The following is a 27855-nucleotide window of genomic DNA, read 5'->3' on the forward strand; positions in this document are numbered from 1 at the left end:
TCTCAAAGTTATTATTCTGACATTAGTTGCTACTGTGACTTTAGAGTACCTAGATAAAGGTGCTTTTTAATGTGTGGTCTCCAGCTGCTTACTTGGTTGCTGATTTCCTGATTTTGCTATTTAAGTCCAGTTGAATTTATATTTCTTTTTCAGTAATAAATTTAGTTATTTCCAATGAAGCTTGTTTTCCTTTTTTTCTCTTCCATTTGAGTTACTGTAGTAACCAAATGTTTTACACTTGATTTGTACAAGGTGTGTGTGTGTGTGTATGTGTGTGTGTGTGTGTGTGTATAAAACGTGCCATTTTATTATTACTAAGTGAAGTACGTCCCATTTTCTGCTGTAATAATTTCTCAGTCAGCTTGTAACATCACCAGTTATTTCCACACTGTTTGCAGCTTAAATACAAATGTTACCACTTTTTCTTAAAATATATATATATATATATAAAGTATGTATTTTGAAGCATTGGGCTTATACCTCATTGGAATAGATATATACTGCAATAAGCAGGTTTTCAAAGCCAGTACTTAGTTGTGTATAGATGTCATATTCATTCTGTATATATTACACAGTGAGCACATGTAAGAGTTAAAGGCTGCTTAGTATTATTAAAATGCAGTAACTCATATTTCTTTTTTATCATGTTGTTAATGTTCTAAACAAAAAAAATAGAAAAGCACAGAGCCCAGTGCTCAATGTATAGTAAGTACAAAATAAATGTTAGCTGCAAATATTATTATTTTTTTATTGTTAGGGAGGGAGAGTCAAAGGTAATTTTTCCCCATGATTACTTTCTTTTAAAAAACAAAAGCAAAACAAAACTAAAGCCAATTTAGTTTTAATAGAAACCTCCATGGATGCTGTGAAAACAGAAGTCCTCAGGTTTGGAGTGGGAAGAACCTAGGATTGAGGAGCAACATGTAAGCTATTTCAGTGTCAAACTACAAATTTCTAGTATAGACTTGTAAAGCTAGATCAACATATCTTTACGGGACTTTCCAAGGGAAGTGGGGAAACAGTCTTTACTCTCCTGGAAAAAATTGTTTCTTTTGTTTGACTTTGACTAAAGTGGTCAGATAGCTACTTAGGACTCTAGGAAGAAAATAAATATACCTCCCATTATTTAGCACTCAGTTTTCACTGTGCATATTGTTTTATCTGTAACATTGAAAGAGACTGGTATATTTCAAGGACAGTGACACAAGAATCTTAGGTTTGTAGAAATGGGAAATTAAAAAAAAATTCTAAAGAAAATTTTTTGTGGGTTTCACTGATAGCATGAAAACTTTTTCAGGTGGTGAAGTTAAAAGGCCAGGTGCTGTCTGTCATGTTCCGGTTCCGGTCTAAGAACCGGGAATGGCTCTGGATGAGAACCAGCTCCTTTACTTTCCAGAACCCTTACTCAGATGAAATTGAGTACATCATCTGTACCAACACCAATGTGAAGTATGTACCATAAAGGCCTTTACCAATATTGGGTATTTCTCCTGGGCCAAGTCTGCTTAGCCTTACCAAGCTGTCTCCTCCTCTTCTACTTTTGTGGTAGTAAACACCATTAGTTTGAAGTTCCTCATCTTCAGCTTACTACAGAATTTAGAGTAATTCATCCAGGTAGAATAAGATTTTAACAAACAGTAGCTTAAAAGAGTAGGTTCTAAGATGTGAAGGGTTTGTATTTCAACTTTGTTTCATCCCCTTCTAGAAAGGATATTGTTTTGTTTTTTAAATTTTTTAAAAAATTATTTATTTTTGAGAGACAGGGAGAAACGGAGCATAAGCGGGGGAGGGCAGAGAAAGAGGGAGACACCGAAACCAAAGCTAGCTCCAGGCTCTGAGCTGTCAGCACAGAGCCTGACGGAGGGCTAGAACTCACAAACTGCAGGATCCTGACCTGAACCGGAGTCGGATGTTTAACCGACTGAGCCACCCAGGTGCCCCCAGAAAGCATCTTGTTTTCTACAAGATGTTTATTGCTCTATTCTGGTAGGATTTTCCTCTAGAGCAGGTGTCTCTAAACTTTTTTTGTAAAAGGACAGATAATAATTATTTTAGCTTTGTGAGGCATATGGTCTCTATTGCAATTACTAACCTCTGCTATTGTAGCATGAAAAGAGTCCTAAACAAATGAAATGAACAAAGATAGCTATGTTCCAACAGACTTTGATTTACAAAAACAGACAATGGACTGGATTTGGCTCATGGACTATCGCTGAGAGCAGAGCTATCTATGTCCACTTTTGTTAGTTTCTGTTCCTCAATTCCTTGATTCCTTTCTTTTTGAGTTTTTCTTCCTCAACTTTGTGAAAACCAGTTTTATTGAGGTATAGATTGCATATACCATATAGTTCACCCATTTAAAGTGTATAATTTATTTAGTATGTCACAGGGTTGTACAGCTATTACCACAATCTAATTTCAGTACATACTCATTCCCCCTAAAAGAAATTCTGTACTCATTAACAGTCATCCTCTCCACTCCCAAGCCCTTATGACAACTAATCTACTCTCGGTCTCTATAAATTTGTCTATTCTAGACGTTTCATATGCATGGAATCATATAATACATGATTCTTTATGACTGGCCTCTTAACGCTTAGTATAATGTTTTAAGGGTCCTCTCTTGTAGCATTTATCTGTACTTCATTTTTTTTATTGCCAAATAATATTCCTTTATATGGGGATACATTTTGTTTATCCATTCATTAGTTGATGGTCATTGGGTTATTTCTACTTTTTGGCTATTTGGAACATGGCTATGAACATTTATGTACCAGTCTTTATGTGGATGTTTTTATTCTCTTGGGTGTATACCTAAGAGTAGAACTGCTGGGTTACTTGGTAACTCTGTGTTTAGTTTTTTGAGGAATTGCCAAACTGTTTTCCAAAGCTTCAGTACCCTTTTACATTTCCATCAGCAATTTAATGAGGATTCCAGTTTCTCCACATTCTTACTATCTTTTTTATTATAAGTGGATGTCAGTTGTCAGGTTACTACTTTTCCACTTAGTCTAGCTATATAGAATTGCCCTTGAATCCCCAAAGGCAAGGGAATTAAAAGCAAAAGTGAATTACTGGGACCTTATGAAGATAAAAAGCTTCTGCACAGCAAAGGAAACAACCAACAAAACTAAAAGGCAACCAACGGAATGGGAAAAGATATTTGCAAATGACACATCGGACAAAGGGCTAGTATCCAAAATCTATAAAGAGCTCACCAAACTCCACACCCGAAAAACAAATAACCCAGTGAAGAAATGGGCAGAAAACATGAATAGACACTTCTCTAAAGAAGACATCCGGATGGCCAACAGGCACATGAAAAGATGTTCAACGTCGCTCCTTATCAGGGAAATACAAATCAAAACCACACTCAGATATCACCTCACGCCAGTCAGAGTGGCCAAAATGAACAAATCAGGAGACTATAGATGCTGGAGAGGATGTGGAGAAACGGGAACCCTCTTGCACTGTTGGTGGGAATGCAAATTGGTGCAGCCGCTCTGGAAAGCAGTGTGGAGGTTCCTCAGAAAATTAAAAATAGACCTACCCTATGACCCAGCAATAGCACTGCTAGGAATTTATCCAAGGGATACAGGAGTACTGATGCATAGGGGCACTTGTACCCCAATGTTTATAGCAGCACTCTCAACAATAGCCAAATTATGGAAAGAGCCTAAATGTCCATCAACTGATGAATGGATAAAGAAATTGTGGTTTATATACACAATGGAATACTACGTGGCAATGAGAAAGAATGAAATACGGCCTTTTGTAGCAACGTGGATGGAACTGGAGAGTGTGATGCTAAGTGAAATAAGCCATACAGAGAAAGACAGATACCATATGGTTTCACTCTTATGTGGATCCTGAGAAACGTAACAGAAACCCATGGGGGAGGGGAAGGAAAAAAAAAAAAAAGAGGTTAGAGTGGGAGAGAGCCAAAGCATAGGAGACTGTTAAAAAGTGAGAACAAACTGAGGGTTGATGGGGGGTGGGAGGGAGGGGAGGGTGGGTGATGGGTATTGAGGAGGGCACCTTTTGGGATGAGCACTGGGTGTTGTATGGAAACCAATTTGACAATAAATTTCATATATTAAAAAAAAAAAAAAAAGAATTGCCCTTGAGCTTAGCTCTTGAAGATATGCTTAGAAATAATTATCAAATACCTTGTGACAATGCTGAGTCTGTGTCCTTCTAATTTTAGGTCTTTTAATATTCTTTTCTAATTAGTATAACAGAGTGGATTGAGTTAGAAATTTCTATTTACTCAGGACTCGGATATATGGTCATGTTCACTGTAATTTTCTTTTTGTTTTTGCATCTTTATATTACAGAACAACCGTTGTTTTGTGTCTCCATTTTGTTTAAATTTAGAAAATTTTCAGTCCTTTTAAGAACTTGTTTCTGGAAATAATGGTGTTCCTCATTTTTACATACTGTTTTCCCCACCACTATTTATTTTAATTAATTCTTAATATTTTTAAAATAAATATTTTTACATAAAATTTGGAAAGCATGGAAAACTTATAAAGAGAGGGGAAAATTTTCTCACTATCCAAAAAGACTCTTTGTGGTATTTATTTATTTATTTATTTAGTAGACTCTGTGCCCACTGTGGGGCTTGAACTCCTAGCGCTGAGATGGAGTCTCATGCTTTACTGACTTAGCTAGCCAGGTGTCCCCCAAAAGAGCCTTTGTTGATGTTTGTGTATGTATTGTCAGTTTTTTTACTTACGCTTTTTAAAAACTCAGTGTATGGATATACACATGTATACCAACTAGGTATTGTATACCTAGAAGGAGTTTAAACCCAAACAGGATAAACCTTTGTGCCATGGGACACAGTTTTTATTTGTACCTTGTTGTCCATGGTATGAAGTATTTGCTGAATCTGAAGTCACAGGTTATTTAAAGGATTAGACTTCTAAGTGGAATTTATTAGTTATTGCCTCACCTGTAAGTAAATGTATATAGCTTTATGTTCAAACAGTGCCTGACCCTTTTATTCCCCTCTGTTCTGTCTGCTGTCCCATTTTCCCAGGAACTCCAGCCAGGAACCAAGGCCTACACTGTCCAACACAATCCAGAGACCACAGCTAGGTCCCACAGCTAATTTACCCTTGGAGATGGGCTCAGGGCAGTTGGCATCCAGGTGAGAAATGGTAGAAGAATTCTTTATTGATGAGCCTGGGTAGTGGGTATCTGCAGTCCCATTTGTTTGTTTGTTTGTTTGCTTTCAGGGACTTACCTGAAATTCTCTGCTGGCCAGGGGAGATTTTTTCCCCAGATTTATTTAAAAAAATAAAAATAAAAATAATCTTTCTCTTCTTCCTGGCCTTTAAACATATAGGCAGCAGCAACAGCAAACAGAATTGGATGTGGTATCAGGAAGAGATGGACTGGCTGGCTACAATCATTCCCAGGTAAGTGTGTCTTTTTTTGAAGAGGCATGAGCATTTCCTTAGGAAATGTCCCCTAGTGCCAGTTAGAGTGTATGTGAATGTTAGGGTTATTGAATTGTCATGTTACATTTTTCATGGTTGTTTTTATCATCGTATCCCACAGGTTTCTGTTCAGCCTGTAACAACCACAGGGCCAGAACACAGTAAGCCCCTTGAGAAGTCAGATAGTCTGTTTGCCCAGGATAGAGATCCAAGATTTTCAGAAATCTACTCTAACATCAATGCAGGTATGTTTCTTCCTCATTCTCCTCTTAAATTCTCATTTAGATCACTTACTGATGTGCCTACTACTGCCCAACATCTTTCTACTTAATCATAATACCTCATGAGTAAATAGGAACTTGCTGAACTAATGTACTACAGCCCCTTGACTGGCCCTCCCCCCGCTCCTTTTGGTCCACAGATCAGAGTAAAGGCATCTCCTCCAGCACTGTCCCTGCTACCCAACAGCTATTCTCACAGGGCAACACATTCCCTCCTACCCCCCGGCCGGCAGAGAATTTCAGGTGAGCCCTTTATGTATGTGCTGCTTTAGGGGGCAACTGAGGCATTCAGTTGCTGAATCCAAGTTTTGTTCTTCCCTAGTTTCTCTGGTTATTTCAGACAAAGCAGTGGAACTTGTAGGGCTTAAGACAAGGCAAGCTGGCTTTTCTTCCTCCTATTTCTTTGCACCTGTCCTGTTGCTATGTTATAGGTTCCATCTCTCTGTGTCCAGATCAGTGTGTGACTGTCAGTTTTCTCATCTTTTTCAAATTCTGTTATTAAGAATTCCTTAATCCCAGAGAAGTCAAGGGGATCTAGGGATAGTACTAGATTGTCCTGTGATACCTAGATTTTGTGGTAAACCCATCCTTTTAATCTTTTACTGCACTATGTGTTCATTCCTAGAAATAGTGGTCTGGCCTCTCCTGTAACCATCGTCCAGCCATCAGCTTCTGCAGGGCAGATGTTGGCCCAGATTTCCCGCCACTCCAACCCACCCCAAGGAGCAGCCCCAACTTGGACCCCTAGCACCCGCCCAGGCTTCTCTGCCCAGGTAAAGTGTCTGTCTGTCCCCTATGTACTAGTTTTTGTTTATTTGTTTGGGCTTTTGTCCATATGTAAAATTATTGTCATCTGTCTTAGAAGTCTTCTTCCCAGCCCCTACCTTCCAATTTTTCTTTTTGTTGGGAGTAGCTAAATAATTAAAATAATAGATAATCCCCAAATATCAGAGTTTGTGGTTTTCACATATTCACTTTAAATCAGAATTGCTCATATAGAAGAACATGTTAAACAGGTTTCATTTACATATTTGTTTTGGAATCAATTCTGAGTTTCCATTTTGGTTAGTACTGCAAAGTACAGGAGCAAAGGAGAAAACTACTAATTTACATGCAATGATATCTATTTACCAAAAAAATGTGTTGAAAAACCTTATATAACATATATATATGTTAAGATTAAAGCTACTATTGTTTCATATATTCATGTATGCTTATATAGCACAGTGATTTTTTAAGTTTATTATTTTGAGAGAGCACATGCATGCCAGTGGGGGAGGGGCAGAGAGAGAGGGAGAGAGAGGATCCCAAGCAGGCTCCACACTGTCAGCGGAGAGCCTGACATGGGTCTCGAACTCATGAACTGCAAGATCGTGACCTGAGCCGAAATCAGAGTTGGATGCTTAACCAACTGAGCCACCCAGGCACCCCAACACAGTAATATTTTAAATAAAAAATCCCCAACCAAAAAGCATACTACAAAATTGTTATATGAAGTATGATCTCAAATGCATAAAAGAGTGTGTAAGAAAATAACTGGAAAAAATTCTCACAACTCTGAATGTATAGTTTATTAGTCCCATAGTTCTTTGTGGTTTTTGTTGTTGTTGTTTTTGTTTTGTACTTTGTCATAGGAGATTGGCATTAATTGGAAGAAATATAGAGTGACTCTTAAATACAGAGAACAAACTGAAGGTTCTGGAGGGGCTCTGGGTGGGGGGATGGCCTAAATGGGTAAGGGGCAGTAAGGAAGACAATTGTTGGGATGGGCACTGGGTGTTGTACCTAGGGGATGAATCACTGGAATGTACTCCTGAAAACATTATTGAACTCTGTGCTAACTAACTTGGGTGTAAATTATAGATATATACATACATAAGAAGAAGTATAGAGTAAAAAATAAATGATGAGCTTGGCTCAGAAGAAATCCAGTGATTGACAGAGGGTTGACTCATAGGAATGGCATGTACAATAATGTTTCTCTCTTTCAGCAGGTGGCTACTCAGGCTACAGCCAAGACTCGTTCTTCCCAGTTTGGTGTGGGCAGCTTTCAGACTCCGTCCTCCTTCAGCCCCATGTCCCTCCCTGGTGCTTCAACTGCGTCACCTGGTGCTGCTGCCTACCCTAGTCTCACCAATCGTGGATCCAACTTTGGTGAGTTCAGATTAGAAAGGAGGGCGGGGGTGCCTGGGCGGTTCAGTCGGTTAAGCATCTGACTCTTGATTTCTGCTCAGATCATGATCTCACGGTTGTGAGATGATGCCGCGTGGGGCTCTGTGCTGGGCACAGAGCCTGCTTGGGATTCTCTCTCTCTCCCTCTCTCTCTGCCTCCCTCACTTGCACACTCTCCCTGTCTGTCTGTCTGTCTGTCTCTCTCTCTCTCTCTCTCTCTCTCTCTCTCTCAAAACAACAGTAACAACAATAATAACAAAGAAAGGAGGGTAACAGGAAAATCACACTACTAAAGAGAAAGAATTTGGTGGTTCAAAGTTTCTTGTGTCCTGGATGCACTGACCTCATTATGGGGAAATCAGGTGATGGTCCATTTGGAATTTAAAACATACCCCCATGAAAAAGACTTTATCGTGTATTAAAAAGTTTGTAAGTTATTATACATTAAATAATATGCAAATTTAATCTAAATGATCAAAAGACTCTTGGGAAAGGCTACCCAGAGAAGAAAAATTAATCTGGGGCTGGGTTTAAAATAAAAGAGGCATTGATAGTTTCTCCTCTCCAGTGGAATTAGTAGCTTAAAGTTGTTTGTCCTTCCTTGCTGTATTTCTAGCTCCTGAGACTGGACAGACTACAGGACAATTCCAGACACGGACAGCAGAGGGTGTAAGTGTCTGGCCACAGTGGCAGGGCCAGCAGCCTCATCATCGCTCGAGTTCTAGCGAGCAACATGTTCAACAGCCATCAGCACAGCAACCTGGCCAGCCTGAGGTCTTCCAGGTGAGAGGGTGAAAAGACTTCAGAAAGTTAGAAACTGGAAGAGAAACAGAGAGCAGAGACAGAGAAGGAAGCATGGATTGAGGTGTTTGGGAGTACGTAGGAGAAAACAGAGTGGGGACTTGTAGAGGTAAATGTCATTAACTGGAACTTACTGTGTGATGCACATCGTTAGTGATGCGAAGATGTTTAAGGAAGTCATTTTAGCCATTCCAGGAGAGCCACATCCCCACTGCACAGTAGCTTGAGTGTAAACATACTGATTATAGCTCTAAAGACCCATTTACCTAAGTCATGAGGGGACTGCAAGAGCAATTGGAGTAATCTTGGGACAAAGGAAGAGGTGTTTAAGACAGAGGTTGAAAGAGGCAAAGCAGGTTTTGGTGGAAAACAAATAGGATCAGAGATACTCCATATATGTGCACAGGGGGTTATGTGAAATGTGGCAAGCAGATTTTTCTCCTTTTGAAAATATGGGAGGACTAGAAAAGAAGGAAAATGTGGAACTGTAGGAAGAAGCCAGAAAAGGGATTGGGAAACAAAGTTGTCATAAAGGAGTCTGAGAGTTGCTGGGAGTAGGGAAGGCTCAGGGCATTCAGCCCCACAGACACTGTGGGGCCAGGGGCGTTGGGTTTAGGAGAATATTGGGAAGAAGCTCAGTACATGTAAGGGATTATTAAGGTGTGTGACCCAGACTTGTTTTTTTCTCTTATTAGGAGATGCTGTCCATGCTGGGAGACCAGAGCAACAGCTACAACAACGAAGAATTTCCTGACCTAACTATGTTTCCCTCCTTTTCAGAATAGAACTATTGGGGTGAGGATAAGGGGTGGGGGAGGAAAGTCACAGTTTGTTTTTAAAAAGCAAATCTTCCTGTAAAGAGAATAAAAGTCCCTCTCCCTTCCCTTCCCTCACCCCTAATGTGTGCCCCTTCCCCTTCTGGCCTTTCCTTGCCTTCCTGCCTCTGAGAAGAAATGGGGTGAATCCTGAAGGCTTTGGGGATCTTTGAAAAACTGAGGCTGGGTGAAGTTAAGAATGCCTTTCCTTACACCTCCTGACCAGAGATTTATGCAGAAATGATTTGTGCTAGGGTCAATAGGCAGGTTAGAGAACCTGACATCTATTCATCCACTATTTGCCTTGGATACTGTGGTTTGTTTTGGAAAGAAATTCTGAATACGGTTAGGGGGAGGAGAAATATCCTCATATCTGAGGACCATGAAACATGGTAGGTTACATATACTTGTATGGCTTTAGGAAGTGAGCATAGGCTCTTTCTGCTGCCTGGTGAGTGAGGAAGTGAGAGAGGGAGAAGGAAAGAGTGTGTGTGTGTGTGTGTGTGTGTGTGTGCGCGCGCGCACGCATATGCGTGTGGGCACACGTGTGTACGCGGTATGTGTGTGCACATGTGTGTTTCTGTGTCTGTTTCTCCCTATTAGGGAGTTATGCAAAATTTGTCTCAGATTTTATCTTTGTTTTTCCATGTAATTTTCAAAGAGTCCTAAGGAGTTAATCTTCTAGGTATTTTCCACTTAGTATTGCAGCCAAAGAGTATTTAAATAAATGTCTTTGCTGCACTTACATCTATGCCCAGCCAATATGCAACTGTAAGCAGATATATAAAGTCTTTTGATGTGGTTGGTCTCTCATCGAACATATTTAGTAGTAAAGCTGGGTCATTCCCGCTTTTGGTGCTCTCACCTTATAGAGTAGATCTGGAAACATTACAGATGTTTAGGGTGGGAAGATAACCCCCTTTTAAAAGCCCCATACTTGGCCATACTTGCTGCATTTTTCTGTCAGAATCACATATGATGTGTGTTCTGTAGAGGTTATTTCTGCATGGAAACTCAACTTCTTGGATTAGCAGTCCCAGGGAAATCTTCACTGCTGGAGTTTAAACCAAATACCATGTCTTGCAAAGTAGCCTCCTTCATCCCATTCCCAGTTCAGTCTGACTAGAAACTGAGACTTGGGTCTGTTTTGGACCTATAGTTCTTCCTCTTTGCTCCCTCCAATCTTAAGATTAGATTTTGCTATGATACAAGAGTATGAATCCATGTGATAGGTGGGGCCTGGACTCCCATTCTAACAGGGTCACAGAGTTAACTATAGCCATATAAATGCAGATACAGGTTACTACTCTCTCTCTACCTTCCTCAGGTAACAGTCATGTGTATCAGCCACTTTTTTTTTTTTTAATTGGCTCAGGCCAGTATCTTAAGTGCAAGACTGAATTAATAAGGAGAAGACATATTAAACGTAGCCATAGGAGACTGAGGGGCATAGATGGCCTTAGAGAGGCTGAGAGAACATCATTACTGGGTTTCTCTCCCTTTTGTCTCCAGTCTGGTGCCAGGTAGTGGAGTTGAAAAGGAGACAGTTTATTTTTTTATTCTATGTGCACACATACCGTATACATATATATTTATATCACAGTTTAACAAGCCAAAAAGTTGAGTTTCCAATGGAATCCTTGTTTTTAATAATTGTTTTTAAATGTGATCAGGACTATAATATTGTACAGTTATTATAGGGCTTTTGGGGAAGGAGAGGGGAGGGAGAAGATGCTCTGGGGTTTTGTTTCTGCTTTTCCTTCAGGGTTTTATTTTTGATTGTTGTTTTTTTTTTTTTTTTCTTGTTGGCCATTTCTGTACTGCTGGCATCTGTGCTGAGCTTTACAGTGGCAAAAATAATGACATGTAGCAAAGATTTTAAAACAAAATATTTTTTCCTTTTGTAAACGTTCTTGTGTTGTGTGATCTTGATTGCGGCTTTGTTATTCTTTTCCAGCTTGTGAACAACAAATACCCACCCACAACTAGTTGAATCCATAGCTTGAGCTCCAAATACGCAAACATAAAGCACAGTGTATCTATAATTTCAGGATTCAGAAATCATAAGGCCTCTGATCACTCAGCACTCCTTAGTTGTCCTCCTGATCCTGACTCACTCTGAGTAAAATCAGCAGGGACATCTGACCATGAGATGGGGGTTGGGAAATTGCCCATGTCCTTCAGAACGGGCAAAGATGAGACTCGAGACCAGTATGGCACATCAGATTCCTTCCCCAAGTATCTCTTGCTCTCCTGGAATAAAAGGAATTAGGGATGGGGAAATTTAAACTATGCAGGTCTGGACTTGGTTTCCCTCTAGGATCATGTGGTTCATTACCAAATCTTAAAACTTACAGGCATAAACCTGTGTTCTTGAGGGTCTATATGCAATCCAGCTAGAAACTGAATCTATCCTATGTATTTTCTGTTCCAAGAACCATCTTTTCCTCTTCCTCCGCCTCTGTTTATGGAAGAAAATGGAATTTGGGGATGTGGCTTAGGGACTGAACTAGACTCTTATGATCTGTCACATGCCTGGATGTTGGGGGAATCATTTAGAGAAGCTCATATGACTGGTCCTGGATTGGGGATTTTAATAATTGAAACATAATGTTCAGGCATCCTACCATCTGAGAGTTTTAGCAACAAAGAAGTCACATGTGAGTTTGTCAGTGCTATGCACTGATTCAAGTGCTGTCATTAATAACGAGGAGGGCTGGTTTGGGTTACTTTCAGAACCAGCTTCATCTGGGCGTTCTGGGCATATCCTTCCTCAAGAAAACCGTATTAGGCTGGGAGAGGTATTGACAACTTTCAGCCAACAAACTTACAACATACAAATGATTTTTGAGCCTGTGGTTTCCATTACACTCTTTTCTAGTCTTTCATGTTTATTCCTTCATTCTTGCTGGATGTCTGACCCTCAGGTCAGACAAATTTGAAAACTGAGTTTTCGAAGTTGGAGAGATAACAGGAAAAGGGCAGGAAAAGATGTAGTCCCTAATACCATAAATACTATGTTATAAAGAAAGATGGAGAAGATCAGGGCTGTGTCCTATTAACCATCAAAGTGAAGGTAAGCCCCAGCTTGAATAAATGTGTATGGAAGTCTTTTTGCCCTCAAAGACAGTCATGAGAAACTAAATACCCAGCAACTTTCCACTTTGGTGCACATACTTGACATGCACACAAAAACACTGCGTATCCGCCGCTTCCTTCCCTCTCCGACCCTGCTTCTCTCAGCATTTCTTTCCCCGCCTCCCTCCCCTATTCAAATTTTCCAGCCAACAGCTGGAACTGACTTCCGCAATCCTAATGGAATAAATCCAGCACCCCTAGTCATCCACCCACATTATCCACACTTCCCCGTCGAAAGGAGCCCGGAGCACAGAACCCCATCAGCAGGTAAAATTTTCTACTTCTCATTCCTTCCTTTGCCCATTTTAGGGGTATAAGGGATGTAGTGACTTGGAGATCGTGGTGAAATTTGTAGTTGTGTGGGTGAAAACAACAATATGCCCTTCAGTCATTTCCTGGCCAAATAAAATTTGCTGGAAATTTTTAGGATTCCTTCTGTGCTTTATATGTATGTATACATGGTTGTTAGTGAAACCCTAGGATATAGGGAATCCTTCACCTATCCCTCAAGGAGTGGCCTCTCCCTTTAGGGTTTGCGGTTTTAGCCAAAGGTACCAAAAGAGTTAACTTAGCTGGGAGGAGGAATGGTGCCCAGAGGCACTTTTCTGCTTCATCTCAAAGCCCTTAACACTGCAGATATTAAATATCTTAGAGTGTTTTGCCAGTCTGCAAAGATTGCACAAAAATTAGACTGTAAATTCAAAAATTTACTTCAGACTGTAAATTCTTAAAATGGAGAACATGGAATTAAGCAAGCTGCTGCAAGAAATGAGTGAAGCTAGAGTAAACTTCTGAAAAGCTGTGAATTTAATGATCATAGAACACTGCTTTTGGGTCTTACATTTTTCTGACAAACTTTGGTTGTGAAGCTTTTTGTCCTGTGAGGCAGTCAGAGAGGTTTTTTGCTGTCAGGAAGAAGAAAGAAAACCTCCTTCCCATAGCATCTGGTTGAGATTAGGACAGTTTCCTGCCTGAGGAGGGAGCAGGAAGAGAAAGGAGGAAGAAATACATAACTAAGGAGATAGTAAACATCTCAAAAAGAATAGGAAATACTTCCTTGTCCTCTCCTGGCAAGATCTGAAAAAGTATCAGAATTTAGGCAAGGGAGTGAATAATGCCTTGAAGAAATAAATAGGCAGCAAAATTTAGCTGGAAATTTCTCCTTTGTGTATTCTCCAACCCCCCTCCAACCTCGTCTGTCTCCAAGTCTGCTGGGGACATTAGAGGAGGCAGGTGCTTAGTCCATTCTGATTGTCCATTTTCTAGCCTAATTCTGGTTTTCTGGTTGTGTGTGTGTGTGTGTGTGTGTGTGTGTGTGTGTGTGTGTGTGTGTATGTGTGTGTGTGTGTGTGTTTTGAATCTCCCTAGGTCAGATGTATCAGCACTCGGTCCAAACCCAGACCCTTCATATCGTTTTATCATGCACAGGTCACTCTCAGTTCTTTGTATCCCTTCCTTATAAATTCTTTTCTTTTGTCTCATGGTCCCAAGGAAGAGGTTCTTCTCTTTGGTTCAGGAATTTCCCAGAATTGTGTGTGCATGCATTTTTTGGATGAGTGGGACTGTGATGGACTGTGAAATTTTATTAGCTTCTCAAAGAAGTCTGTGACTCCCAAAGGTTAAGAACCAGCTGTCTGGGAATATGGCTCCAGCTGTTTCCTCATCCCAAGCCAGGCTGTGAACCCCTTGGCACACAGAAGAACTTCCCCTAATTATCCCCTTTCCCAGGATGTGGGGACTCAAGATTCTACTGCTGCTGCCCACAGCGACCTTTGCTCTATATCCTGAGGCGATACTGGACACACAATGGGAGCTATGGAAGAAGACCTATGGGAAGCAGTATAACGACAAGGTGCCTGGGGACCTGGAGGGGAGTATGGTCAGGGAGCCGGCACTCGAGATGTCTATTCCTAATTTCCAGACTCCCTTCTTCAGTCTAAAAACCTTAACCACTCCAACCAGCCAAACCCACCCCTGTTCTTGAACTCTTTAACACAGTTTCATTCCTCCTCTTCCACTCACCCTCCCTCAAGTTCTAGCCTTCCTTTTCTTTGTAATTGTCCTATTTCTCTTTGGGGAAGACTTCTCAGATTAATGCTATTAATCCATAAGCAGTTTTTCTACACATCTCTCCAGAGCTTTTGCATTCTATTATTTGTATTTATTTACATTTTTTTTTTTTTTGCCTGCTCTTAATAATCCCATGGTCAGTTCCCCAACTAGACTGTAAACTCTGTATGATTGTAAATTTCATCTTTTTTCCTAAAAACCTCCACAGTATTTTTATGTTACTTTGTATGTAGGACATAGTCCATGCCAGTACTGACTATGTTCTGTTTAGGTGGATGAAATCTCCCGGCGTTTAATATGGGAAAAAAATTTGAAGCATATTTCCATCCATAATCTTGAGGCCTCTCTTGGTGTCCACACATATGAACTGGCCATGAACCACTTGGGGGACATGGTGAGTTGAACCTCAGCTCCTGGCCTACCTGCCCTGTTTGCCTTAGTTTCCTGCTTATGGCTGGCCTTTTTGTTCCTTGTCCCAGACCAGTGAAGAGGTGGTTCAGAAGATGACTGGACTCAAAGTACCCCCCTCTCGTTCCCGCAGCAATGACACCCTCTATATCCCAGACTGGGAGAGCAGAGCCCCAGACTCCATTGATTATCGAAAGAAAGGATATGTTACTCCTGTCAAAAACCAGGTACCCTCCTTTCTCCTATGTAGGTATGTAAGCTGGCATGACCTATTTCTGTGTCTTTGTTCTTAACTAGGAGGGAACTGGGAGGATGGCAAGGAATTAAGGGATGTGTCCCACTGCTCAGAGAATATAGCCTATTCTATTTAAGTCATCACCTATTTTTGTACATGTATATTGTTTCTGTTTTTTCTTTTTTACAAGTCGCATTGCTGTAAACACCCTTGTGCATATGTTTATGAAAACATGTGCAAATATTAATACAAAATAAAGCCTAAAATTGTAATTGCTAGGTCACAGAGAATCCTTTCCAAAAAATTTTTTACAATATTAACATTCTTACCAGCAAGAGAATGCCAGTTTTCCCACAACCCCAATGATCATTTTATCAGCCAGATGAAGAATTGATTTAACCCTCATTCAACAAACACACCTTTTTCAGAACCGACCAAGTATAGTGCTAGCCAGTGGAGATTCAAGATAACCAAGACATACCCTATGTCCTCCAGAAATCCTCATTCTTCAAAAATAGAACAGGAAAGATAGAAAAATCTACAATCTAGCTGCACAAATACTAATAGTTATGGCATTTTTTGAGACGTTGTATGTCAGAAACTTATAAATCCTTTACATGAATTAACTTTTTAAATCTCCATAATCCATAATTAAGTACATTATTATCCACATTTTACAGATAAGGAACTAAGGCACAGAGAGGCTTAGTAACTTACCCAAGGTCACATATCTTGTGGGTTGCAAAGTCAGTGCCCTGCTCCTCTACAGCTAATGGTGACAATGTAGCAATAGTTATCAGTGGAAACAATAGCAATAGAGCCATGCAGCAAATATTAAATGAAGGGAAATAGGAAGCCTTCACAGAAAAGGGGACACACATGTGTTGGAATTTGTAACACATATGGGGCTCCAGCAGACAGTGTAGAGAGAAGAAACAAAAAGCGTGAACAGCAGTGACTGACAATTTCTGTTATGCTCCTCAGGGTCAGTGTGGTTCCTGTTGGGCTTTTAGCTCTGTGGGTGCCCTGGAGGGCCAGCTCAAGAAGAAAACTGGCAAACTCTTAAATCTGAGTCCCCAGAACCTTGTGGATTGTGTTTCTGAGAATGATGGCTGCGGAGGGGGCTACATGACCAATGCCTTCCAGTATGTGCAGAAAAACAGGGGCATTGACTCTGAAGATGCCTACCCGTATGTGGGACAGGTGAGACTTCCCTGTAATGGCTCCTCCTTCCCCAGCAGAGTATTTTATGCTGGAGATAATCCCGTAAATCTTGGTTTCTGTTCCCCTATCCTGCCTTCCTGATGGGATAATTACCTATAGAATGCCAAGGAGAGTCCCATAGCTTTGGAGATTTGGGGGCCTTAGGCCCCACAGCCCTACCCACCTCTTTGCCCTAGAGAAGACAGAGCACAGGTGACCCCATGGACTTCTGGGGGGTCCTCTGCAACCTGTTACTCAGCTCCTCTGCTCCCGTCACCGATTCCCCAAACCCACACATGCTAATTTACCAAATCGCATGTCTTTATTTTGCACGATCTCAGTGTGAGTTTGGGGAATGTTTATGCAAATTATGTAAGTTAACTACTGACATGTACAAAATGAGAGAAAAAATAAGTTGCTTCATGTTTGTTGCAACTTCAGGGTTCAACTCACTTCCTCCTTTAGGAATAGGAAGGTCTGCTGACCTTTCTTATCTAAAAAGAAGAGAATCTAAGAGCTTTTATGTACATACATAGGGTTGATAGATAATATAACATAGGGCCTTTGCAACAGGAGCCTTTGAAGCAGGGATAGCAAGTTTGAGTAATCAGGATGGCTGTTATATACTAAACTATATGCTTAGTTCATTTTCTCATTTAATCTTCGTAACAGACATGTAAGGTAGACTTATCCTCACTTTATAGGTGAGGAAATTGACACTGAAAGAGATAAAACAGATGGTCAAATTCATAGCACTAGTCACGTAGCAGCGCCAAGATTGATCTACCATATCTGTTCATCTGCAAACATGCTCAGCATATCTTCTGTGCAAATGTGCAAAAATGTCTTTAGTAGAATATAATACCTTGGGGCACCTGGGTGCCTCAGTCAGTTAAGCGTCTGACTCTGGCTCAGGTCATGATCACACAATTCGTGGGTTGAAGCCCCGCGTCAGGCTCTGTGCTGACAGCTCGGAGCCTGGAGCCTGCTTCCGATTCTGTGTCTCCCCCCCTCTGCCTCTCCCCTCTTTGTGCTCTCTCTCTCTCAAAAATAAATAAATAAACATTAAAACAACAACAACAGGGGCGCCTGGGTGGCGCAGTCGGTTAAGCGTCCGACTTCGGCCAGGTCACGATCTCGCGGTCCGTGAGTTCGAGCCCCGCGTCGGGCTCCGGGCTGATGGCTCGGAGCCTGGAGCCTGTTTCCCATTCTGTGTCTCCCTCTCTCTCTGCCCCTCCCCCGTTCATGCTCTGTCTCTCTCTGTCCCAAAAATAAATAAAAAACGTTGAAAAAAAATTTTAAAAAAACAACAACAACAACAACAACAACAACAACAACTTTATAATACCTTGGAACAGAATTGTCTGAGTCTTGGGATACATGCGTCTTCAACTTGACTAAGTCATGACAAATTGTTTACCAAGGTATTTTGAAACATTGATGTTCCCACCTGAAGTATGTAAGAATTCCCTTGGAGTCCCATCTTCATCAGTATGTTTATCTAGCCATCTGCCTTTCTTCTTTAGTGAATTGACTGTTTATATTTTTGGCACATTTTTATTAGGTTATTTTGCTCTTTCTCACTGATTTTTAGGAATTTTTTTAAAGTTTACTTATTTATTTATTCTTTTGAGAGAGACAGAGACAGTGTGAGCAGGGGAGGGACAGAGGGAGGGAAGAGAGAGAACCCCAAGCAGGCTCTGTGCTGCCAGCTGCAGAACCCAATGGTTGGTTCGAATACACGAACTGTGAGATCATGACCTGAGCCAAAACCAAGAGTCAGACACTTAACTGACTGAGCCAGCCATGTGTCCTGATTTTTAGGAATTTTAAAAAGAAATCTAGATACTAATACGGTGTGTGTTGTAGGTGAACATTTGTCTCTTTATTCTCTTTATATCTTTCAACTTTGAAAAGTTCTTCATTTCAGTCTAGTAAAATGATTGTTTTCCTCTGCAATTTGTGCCTTTAAAAAATCCAGTAGCAGTGAATTTTATTCATTAGTGTTTAGTCATCTAAAATGATGTCTGTTGCAATAAAATGCTCATTAATGTGAATGACTGAACAAATCCATTTCACTGGATACTCAACAAGTATGGTCACTTCAACACATCTTCATGACATTGGCCATATCAAAACAGTACATTAATCTGTACATTTCAGCCCATTACTATTCCATGCTGTGGTTTTTTAGCTGTCAGGTATATAAGGCAGATAAATTAGAGGTTGTACCTGAAAAAAAAAAAATTCTTTCATCCGTATACAATTTTTAGAACTCCTGGATCCCAAGTCCATGTTTGAACTTGGGCTGCTACTTACTATAAGGTGCTAACTTGAGGACACCGTACTAAATCTGCCCTAGCAGATTGGCTTTTAAATTCTGAATACTTCAGGGGCGCCTGGGTGGCGCAGTCGGTTAAGCGTCCAACTACAGCCAGGTCACGATCTCGCGGCCCGTGAGTTCGAGCCCCGCGTCGGGCTCTGGGCTGATGGCTTGGAGCCTGGAGCCTGTTTCCGATTCTGTGTCTCCCTCTCTCTCTGCCCCTCCCCCGTTCATGCTCTGTCTCTCTCTGTCCCAAAAATAAATTAAAAAAAAACGTTGAAAGAAAAAAAAAAAAAAAAAAATTCTGAATACTTCAGACCAATTAGTGAGATAACCCGAACATGGCAAAATACTCTTTTTAAATTCTCAAATACTCTTTTGACACAGTTTTGTTGTCACTTGATATCAAAAAGTTAAATCCCAAGAGTATACACAAAACAAAAACAAAAACACCCCAAACCAGGCTTATGTTTACAATTTTTTCCATGTTGATTAACCCAGGCAGCCAACTTAAAGGATTGTATAACTATATTAAAGAAAAAGAAATTAAATACTATCAGAACTAATAGTCGATCATTATCCATTGATACCTTATTTATTTTGTACTATATTAACGAGTTTTTTGAGAGGCAGTTTAATAGCTCAGAGAGTTGAAATAATTTGAATGAATGAAAATCATATAATAAACCTTATTTTGGAATAGAAAGAACATTTGACTTCTTGGTGCACGTGGGTGGCTCAGTTAAGTATCTGACTCTTGGTTTTGGCTCAGGTCATGATCTCAATGTTTGTGAGTTCAGGCCCCACATTGGGCTCAGCGCTAACAGTGTAGAGCCTACTTGGAATTCTCTCTGTCTCTGTCTCTCTCGTTCTGCCCCTCCCCCGCTCATTCTCTTGTCATTCTCAAATAAACTTTAAAAAATTTTTAAAGAAAGAGCATCTGACTTCTAATTTCTGCTAGCCTGCCCCCACAAATGATCTCTTTAGTATTTGAGGGCAACGTGGAATGATTTTGGTCTCATAATCAATTAAAATGAAGAATTTGCCATATAAGACACATATTCCATTTTTAATATTCTGAATCTTGGGGGTTTGGATTATATGGCAGAGAACAAGGGAATCCTGAGAAATTAAGAAAGGAGACTACTGTAGTCTTAGAATGTCATGTCACATCCTGCCATTATTGTTAATAATTTGATAATATGTTCTTATAGATTCAGTTTTAGGGTTTTGAAAAGGTAGTCTGAGGAAAATGAATTGCCAAAAAGAATATACCATGTTGACATGGGTTGCCATTAGATTTTGTAACTGTGGCTTGCCAGTGAAACATATCATTGTTAACTAGACCTCCAAAGCACAGTGTTAGAAATTCACAGGCAAAATTGCCAAGTTCCTCAATATGTTTTAGTGTCATGTTTTGTGGTTTTACCAAAGTCTCTCATGAGAGCACCAGCCAAAACTCTGCCTCACACTAGCCCCCCCAGTATATGTGTATAAGGCCCAGGTCTTCCTCCCAGCTGGGTCTTGGCCTTGGCCTCCTCCCCACACAGCAGCTGGTCCCTCCCTGCCCTCTGAGGCTCACACATACTACATGGCCAGAAGATGATTTGTGCCTTTAAAAACAACTTATTTCAGATCTCTCTCTCTACCCTGAGGGAATAAAAATGTTCTCTCTTAAGTTTTACAGTGTTTCCTTTCACATTTATGCTTTAAAAAACCTAGAGCTGATTTTTGTGGATGTGCAAGGTATCCACTTTTCATATTCTTTTTTATAGTTGTCTAAAATGGTAAGGAGGGCCGCCTGGGTGGCTCAGTCAGTTGAGCTTCCGACTTCAGCTCAGGTCATGATCTCACGGTCTGTGAATTTGAGCCCTGCATCAGGCTCTGTGCTGACAGCTCAGAGCCTGGAGCCTGCTTCGGATTCTGTGTCTCCCTCTCTCTCTGCACCTCCCCCACTCACGCTCTGTCTCTCAAAAATAAATAAATGTTAAAAAATAAAATAAAATAAAATGGTAAGGAGAGGACAGACCCTCTCTAAAGACTCTAAGTCAGCCATCCCAGTCAGTTCACCAACATCAAAGCGTTGGTGGAGATTCTCACTTACCAGTTTCTGGCCTGTTGCTTTGTCCTAGTCCTATTTTAACCTTGTTTTTTCCAGGATGAAAGTTGTATGTACAACCCAACAGGCAAGGCAGCTAAGTGCAGAGGGTACAGAGAGATCCCTGAGGGAAACGAGAAAGCCCTGAAGAGGGCAGTGGCCCGAGTGGGACCCATCTCTGTGGCCATTGATGCAAGCCTGACCTCCTTCCAGTTTTACAGCAAAGGTAAGGAGCTGTTCCCGCAGAGCACAATCACCCACCTCATGTCATGCAGGCTCGGCAGCTTCTCGAAGGCCACCGAGCATTTGGAGTACTTAGTTTCCATATTTAGACTGAGTCTCCTGGAGGGAAACACAGCTGCCACTGTGCATCTCTGTCGTCAGTCCTCCTGGCTGGGCAGGATTTTGCAGAGGGTCTCCTAGACCGGGAGACCCCACGGGGAGATCCTTGGCCTGCAGAAAGCTTCACCTCGACAGTTTGTTTCCTAGGTGTGTACTACGATGAAAACTGTAATAGCGATAATCTGAACCATGCGGTTTTGGCAGTGGGATATGGGATCCAGAAAGGAAACAAGCACTGGATAATTAAAAACAGGTAATGATGGGGACACTAAGTTTGTCACTGAATCACTCTGTTAATGCTCAACCTAGTTTCCAACTTCCCAGCATTCCTTGCTCTCACTCGAGAAAGTTGTCTCAGACTTTTTAGTTCTCCCTTCCCAGTTAGAGGCTATTAATTCTAACATTTAATGGCCAGACGGTAATACAGTGTGTGTCGGGCAGGTGCTGCACATGCGGGATGCTTAGTCATACACAAGTGAACAGGACGTCTGCCTTTGGTGATCTCACGGCCCCCTCAGATAGGCAGACCTAACTAACCAGAACATCCAGGAGCACAGGAAACCAGGAGGAGGTCTGGAATTATGTAGTTTTTTCTTTCTTTTTTCTATAATGTGACCAATTTCTTAGGGAGCTTTCCATCATCAGCATGTCTGAAAGCAGTAGGGAACCAAGTAGAGGTTTAATATCCTCCTGTGCAACTTTGTGCCCTTCCATATACACTTAGGATAACACGTATAAAAAATGGCCCAACATTTTGAAGCATGTGAAGAGAAAGACTTTTCAGAAAGTAGGTATGAGAACAACAACAGCAGCATTTAATGTTTCCTTCCCTATTGTTGGGAAGAAATAAAACTACAGGGTATTTCAGCTCCCCTTTTCTCTTCAGCCCCTTGTGACTTTGGGGGGGAAACTTATGAGAATTATACATTTCCTTTCCTCACTGGCCAATACTAGCCTGGCAGCAGCACTAACTAAACTTGCTGTCCTTGGCACCCTCCTGGGAGCAGGAGTCCTAGAGTCTGGGGAGTTCACAGCTCTCAGCTATCAGCACAGAGCCTGACACGGGGCTTGAACCCATGAACCGTGAGATCATGACCTGAGCTGAAGTGAGACGCTTAACTGACTGAGCCATCCAGCGGCTCCTGGGCCTACTTTAAATGCCACCTCTTTCATTAGGTCTTCATCCCTTGATCACAAGCGATCTCTCATACCTTTGAGGCCTATAGCATTATGTCTTTATTCCTTTACTTTAAACTCTTCAAAGGTAAAAACTTTTATTTATTTTTTATACTACCAGTACCTAGCTCAATAGTCAGTTAAGTGTTTTAACGAATAAATACACTGAGGGTACTAAATATTTTCCTTCATTGATCCCACAGCTGGGGAGAAAACTGGGGAAACAAAGGCTATATCCTCATGGCTCGGAATAAGAACAACGCTTGTGGCATTGCCAACCTGGCCAGTTTCCCCAAGATGTGACTTCAACCAGCCAACCTCATCCTGCTTTTCCATTCCTTCTACGATGGTGCAACATACTGATGTACTTTGGAAGGGAGTTGGTGTGCCTGTCTTGAAGCAGATGTAGCAATATAGAGATTGTCCAATCAGTTTCCCGGTTTGTTTGTGCTTTGAGTGACACTCCTACTACTTTCCCTCCCTCCACCCAAGGCCTTTATTTTTCATTGTGGCCACAGTAGCAATTTTCCTAACAAGTGTACCTTCCTCAGCTAAGAGATATGACCACAGCCTGCTCTGACTGTTGTCGTGGGGCTGATGCTGTGCAAATAGTCTGAGGCTAGAGATCTTTAGATAGATTCTTATTCACAGGGACTAGTTTGCTTTAACCATCTAAAGGACTAAGGTGACCTGACGTCTCAGTCTCCAAATTCACTTCTTCTGTATCCAGAAGGTAGAAATTTCTATGTTTTCCACCCCAATTCATAAATATATTCATAAATCTTTGGTACAAGTTTATGTGATATTAGAAATATGCCTTCTTTGCATTTTTAAAGTAAACCAAGTATTTATCTGTCTCTAATTTAATAAATACCTATTTAGTAAATATTCATTTTGTGGCAGATACTGTGCTAGGTGCTGGAAACAAAAAGGTGACCAAAAAACCCCCACAAAACTCACATATTCCTTATATTTGGTGTGCTCCCGGTTTGCTTGGAGTGACTGTCACATAAACAGTTCATCCTAATTCACTCATTTGTTCATTTCTTCAGCCAACATTTATGAAGTGCTTACTGTCTACTAAGGACTTGTAAATTTTGGGAATTCCATGGATATAAGGAGACTTCAGTATATAATTCTATCTGTGAGGGAACCAGGTTAATGACACATGAACCTGAGTCTTGAAAAATACCTTAAGGCTCTTTCTGAAGTTCTACAACTTAAACGTTTGCTGTCATCAAAAGAGGAAACTCTTATAATGATTTCCAAGCAGTATTAACTCTAAAAGACTGTGGCTGGCTAGTAATAAATCAGCACAACACGTTTTGCCATTTTTCACATTTTCAAAATGTTTATTGAGAACCTAATATCACCACTAGAGTTTGCATTTATTCAATACTTACCATGCATCAGGCACTATTTTATTTCATTCTATACAAAAATTATTTATTTTTGTGTGTAAATATTTATTACCCTGTTGTAAGCAGTACATTTATAAAAAAGTATTTATTTATTTTGAGAAGGAGAGAGCGAGTGTGAGGAGGGGAGGGGCAGAGAGAGAGAGAGAGAGAGAGAGAGAGAGAGAGAATCCCAAGCAGGCTCCATGCTGTCAGTACAGAGTTCCATGTGGGGCTCGAACTCACGAGCCATGAGATCATGGCCTGAGCCAAAATCGAGAGTTGGACACTTAACACATTGAGCCACCACAGCACCCCATAAGCAGTGTATTAAACGGTAGGAGGATGAAACAAACTAGTAAGACACAGCTCTGACTTCACGAACATTATAGACTAGTGAAAGACATATAGACCCATAATGAAATAAATGCTAATTATGCAAGCTCAGGAATGAAGTATTAATTCTTTTTTGTAATGTTTATTTATTTGGTTTGAGAGAGAAAGAGCAAACAGGGGAGGGGCAGAGAGAGAGGGAGGAAGAGAATCCCAAGCAGGCTCCAGGCTGTCAGTGAAGAGCCTGACGTGGGGTTCGATCTCAGCAACCATGAGATCATGACCTGAGCCAAAATCAAGAGTCAATGGCTTAACCAGCTGAGCCATCCAGGTGCCCCATGAGTCATTAATTCTTTTTTTAATTTCTATTTGCTTATTAAAAAAATATTTCTTGATGTTTATTCACTCTTGAGAGAGAGAGACAGAGCATGAGTGGAGGAGGGGCAGAGAGAGAGGGAGACACAGAATCCAAAGCAGGCTCCAGGCTCTGAGCTGTCAGCACAGAGCCCAATGCGGGGTTTGAACCCACGAACTGTGAGATCATGACCTGAGACAAAGTAGAACGCTTAACTGACTGAGCCACCCAGGCGCCCCATGAATCATGAATTCTTAGTGAGCTTCATTGAGAACAGAGCTTTGAAAGATCTGAATGGGTGGGAAAGATGGAGGTGGGGTGGGTAGAGGGAGGGAGGGCAAATCAGGCAGAAAGTTTTGGGTGAACGAGGGGCCGCCAAGAGAACTAAGGAATGGTGAGGGGGTTGGGTTACCCTAGAGTAGAGTACAAGGCATCTACAGTAGATCTGAGGTGAGCAAAGTGGATTGGAGTTCAAGCCTGGAAGGCCTTGAATGCCTTCTATGTCCAAGAAGTTCATACTTTATTTTATAGATACACAGGCATTTAGTAGACATCAAATATTTTTGAGCAGGAGACAGACATGACCAGATCTATATTTTAAGCAACATTCCTCTGGCCATGTTGTAAAAAGCAAATAACAGATGGAGAACAAAATGGAGATGCAAGAAACTGGAGAAAAGTCAACACTTAGGAGACACTGCACATACTCTTGTCTCCTCTCAAAGAAACACTACTGCACAGAATGACTCCTGAACTTTTTTGAAGGTTAAGTATGGGTTTGGCAGATGGGGACGTGGGAAAAGGCATTTTGGACCCAAAGAACAGCATATTCAAATGTGCAGGCATGAGAGAGAACTTTCAGCGATCTGCAAGTAGTTTTTGTTGAGCTTTGAAAGGGCCAAAGCTGAGCTTGAGAGGTGTCTAACTCCCCACTGGGCAAATCTACACCATTCTGTTATTTTGATCTGGGATTTTTTTTTCCTTCTGCCTAAAGAGCCTCTTTTAGAATTTCCTTTGGTACGGATATATGGACAACAAATTTACTCTGCTCCTATATGTATTTGGATTTGTATACAGATTTTCTATTCCAGTGCACTAATGTCTACACTTGACCAGTATCACACATTTATACTTGTTTTCATATCTAATGGTTTAGTCTTCCCCCTTATCACTCTCCTTTTCTAGAATTCTTCCTGAATATTCTTGCTTTTTACTTTTTCCATTTGCTCTTTAGAATCAGTTTGGCAGTTTATAAAAAATCCTGCTAGTATTTTTATTTAGATCACATTAAATTTATATCTTTTTTTTTAAGTTTATTTTTTTATTTTGAGGAGGGGAGGGGCAGAGAGAGAGGGTGGGTGAGAATCCCAAGCAGGCTCTGCACTGTCAGCGCAGGCTGATGCGATGCGGAGCTCGAACTCATGAACTGTGAGGTCATGATCTGAGCGGAAGCCAAGAGTCAGACACTTAAACGAATGAGCCACCCAGGTGCCCCATATATATATCTTAATTAGGGAAAGTTGACCGCATCATACTACTGAATCTTCTTATCTAAGAAGGAGAGATGCCTTTATATTTTTCCTGTACTCTTTTGTGCCCTTAAAGATACTGTTCATTTCTTGCTAAACTGTTTTTCAAGTTTAGGATGTTTACCTGTTATTATTATTTTTTTTACAGTTTAAATGGGATCTTTTCCAACATAATTTCTTGTTAGATGTATATTTGAAAGCTGTTGGTGGTTGTTGTTATGTTGGTTTTTGTACTCAGATACCTTATCTTGAATTCTCTTTTTGTTTATATGTTTTTTGGTTGATTCTCTTCGATTTTTTTGAGTCAATAAGTGTATCATCCACAGAGGCAAATTTTACCCCTTTCTTTCTGATTTTTACATCTGATTTCTTCTTCATTTGTTCGCATTAGAAAAAACTTCCAAAATGATACCAGAATTGATAGGTCCTGACGTAAAAACATTATTATTTTTATAGGTAAAATTCCTGGATGTACATAATTAATTTAACTAACCCCCCAAAATCAAAATTTATATTGTTTCCAGTGTTCGCAGTTACAAAAAAAAAAAAAGACTGCAATTAATGATTGAAATTTTAACAGAGAAAACTTTAATTGTGCAATTAAATCTGTCATTATATAATTTTTTAATTTTAGAGAGGGAGAGAGAGTGCAAGCAGGAGAGAGGAGGGTAGAGGGGGAGAGAGAGAGAGAGAGAGAGAGAGAGAGAGAGAGAGAGAGAATGACTCTTACGCAGGTTCCACGCTCAGTGTGGAGCCCAAGACAGGAATCCATCTCATGACCATGGATCATGACCTGAGCCCAAATCAAGAGTTGGAAGCTCACCTGACGGAACCACCCAGACACCCCTGAACATTTTAAACTATACAGAAGGTGAGAGAGTAGTAGAGTGAAGCCTCATTTGCACATCATCCATCTTGAACAAGTGTCAACATTTTCCAATCTTATGTCATCTATTCCTCTTCCATTTTTTAAAATTTAGTATTTTAAAGCAAATCCCAGATATCATTTCACTCATAATCATTATACGTCTCTGAGGAATCTTTTAAATATAATCACCATGCCATTGGCATGCCAAACAAATTTAACAAATTAGCCAAACAAAATCGTTTCCTAATATCATTTACTGTTCAGTCCATTTTAAAAATTTTCCCATTGTTTAAAGGTGTCTTTTTACTGTCTACTTAAATCAGTATCCAAACGGTTTTACACATTGCACTTGGCTGTTACTAAGTGTTCTGTATTCCACGACAGTCACGCCCCTACCTGCACTCCCCCGAACACACATACTTTTTTTTCTTCCTATAATTGATTTCATGGAGAAGCCAGATCATTTGGCCAGCAGAATGTGTCATACTCTAGATTTGGCTGATTGCTTGCTCTTTCTGAATCTAAGGTCCTAGCTCTCTTCACCACTGCAATACACCTTGTTTCTCACTATACGTCACAGATGTTGTGACGAGGAAATGAAAACTTGCAAGTGATAGCCCATTAAACTTTCAGTGACACAGATATTCTAGAAATCCTGGGCAGTTTCATTCTTTTTACAATATGTACCCTTTTGGCTGAATGTTCAGGCTCTTCTGCCCTTGAAAAGCCTTTATGAGTCATTGACAGGCTTCATAACACTTATAACCTGAGTTTGTCCAAGGACTTCAAGAACCTACTTTTTCACTTCTGGGTGAAGTCTAAGCCTAAAGGCTTGGTTTCCTCAGACTCTATATATATAGATTT

At 40.6% G+C, this 27855-nt stretch overlaps 2 protein-coding genes across 8 annotated transcripts in view; both read left to right on the forward strand.

The window, feature by feature from the left end:
- ARNT (aryl hydrocarbon receptor nuclear translocator) overlaps window positions 1-14396 on the forward strand; it is a 79964-nt gene extending 65568 nt beyond the window's left edge. For 2 of the 6 annotated variants that reach the window (XM_019432851.2, XM_053889936.1), the window contains exons 14-22: window positions 1298-1449; window positions 5045-5155; window positions 5354-5426; window positions 5569-5692; window positions 5869-5971; window positions 6354-6501; window positions 7720-7882; window positions 8517-8683; window positions 9397-11424. In XM_019432851.2, coding sequence (XP_019288396.1) covers window positions 1298-1449; window positions 5045-5155; window positions 5354-5426; window positions 5569-5692; window positions 5869-5971; window positions 6354-6501; window positions 7720-7882; window positions 8517-8683; window positions 9397-9486 — 1131 coding nt within the window. In that variant the 3' untranslated portion in view covers window positions 9487-11424. Of the gene's footprint in view, window positions 1-1297; window positions 1450-5044; window positions 5156-5353; window positions 5427-5568; window positions 5693-5868; window positions 5972-6353; window positions 6502-7719; window positions 7883-8516; window positions 8684-9396; window positions 11425-11473; window positions 12922-14272 lie in introns of those variants that run through there. The other 4 variants (XR_008417391.1, XR_008417392.1, XM_019432854.2 and 1 more) reach the window with 4 other exon arrangements.
- Window positions 12808-23401, forward strand: CTSK (cathepsin K). 2 transcript variants are annotated; one of them, XM_019432859.2, is made up of 8 exons: window positions 12808-12921; window positions 14329-14506; window positions 14996-15118; window positions 15204-15359; window positions 16352-16570; window positions 21052-21217; window positions 21481-21586; window positions 22713-23401. In XM_019432859.2, the coding sequence occupies exons 2-8, from the start codon at window positions 14384-14386 to the stop codon at window positions 22810-22812; spliced, it is 993 nt and encodes a 330-aa protein (XP_019288404.1). In that variant the 5' UTR covers window positions 12808-12921; window positions 14329-14383; the 3' UTR covers window positions 22813-23401. The 2 variants fall into 2 exon arrangements, with proteins under 2 accessions (XP_019288404.1, XP_053745915.1); XM_053889940.1 differs by having other exon boundaries at window positions 14383-14506.
- The last annotated feature ends 4454 nt before the right edge of the window (window positions 23402-27855 follow it).

This window comes from Panthera pardus, unplaced genomic scaffold (assembly GCF_024362965.1).
Source record: "Panthera pardus isolate Hobbes unplaced genomic scaffold, ASM2436296v1 HiC_scaffold_11, whole genome shotgun sequence".
Lineage (NCBI taxonomy): Eukaryota > Metazoa > Chordata > Mammalia > Carnivora > Felidae > Panthera > Panthera pardus.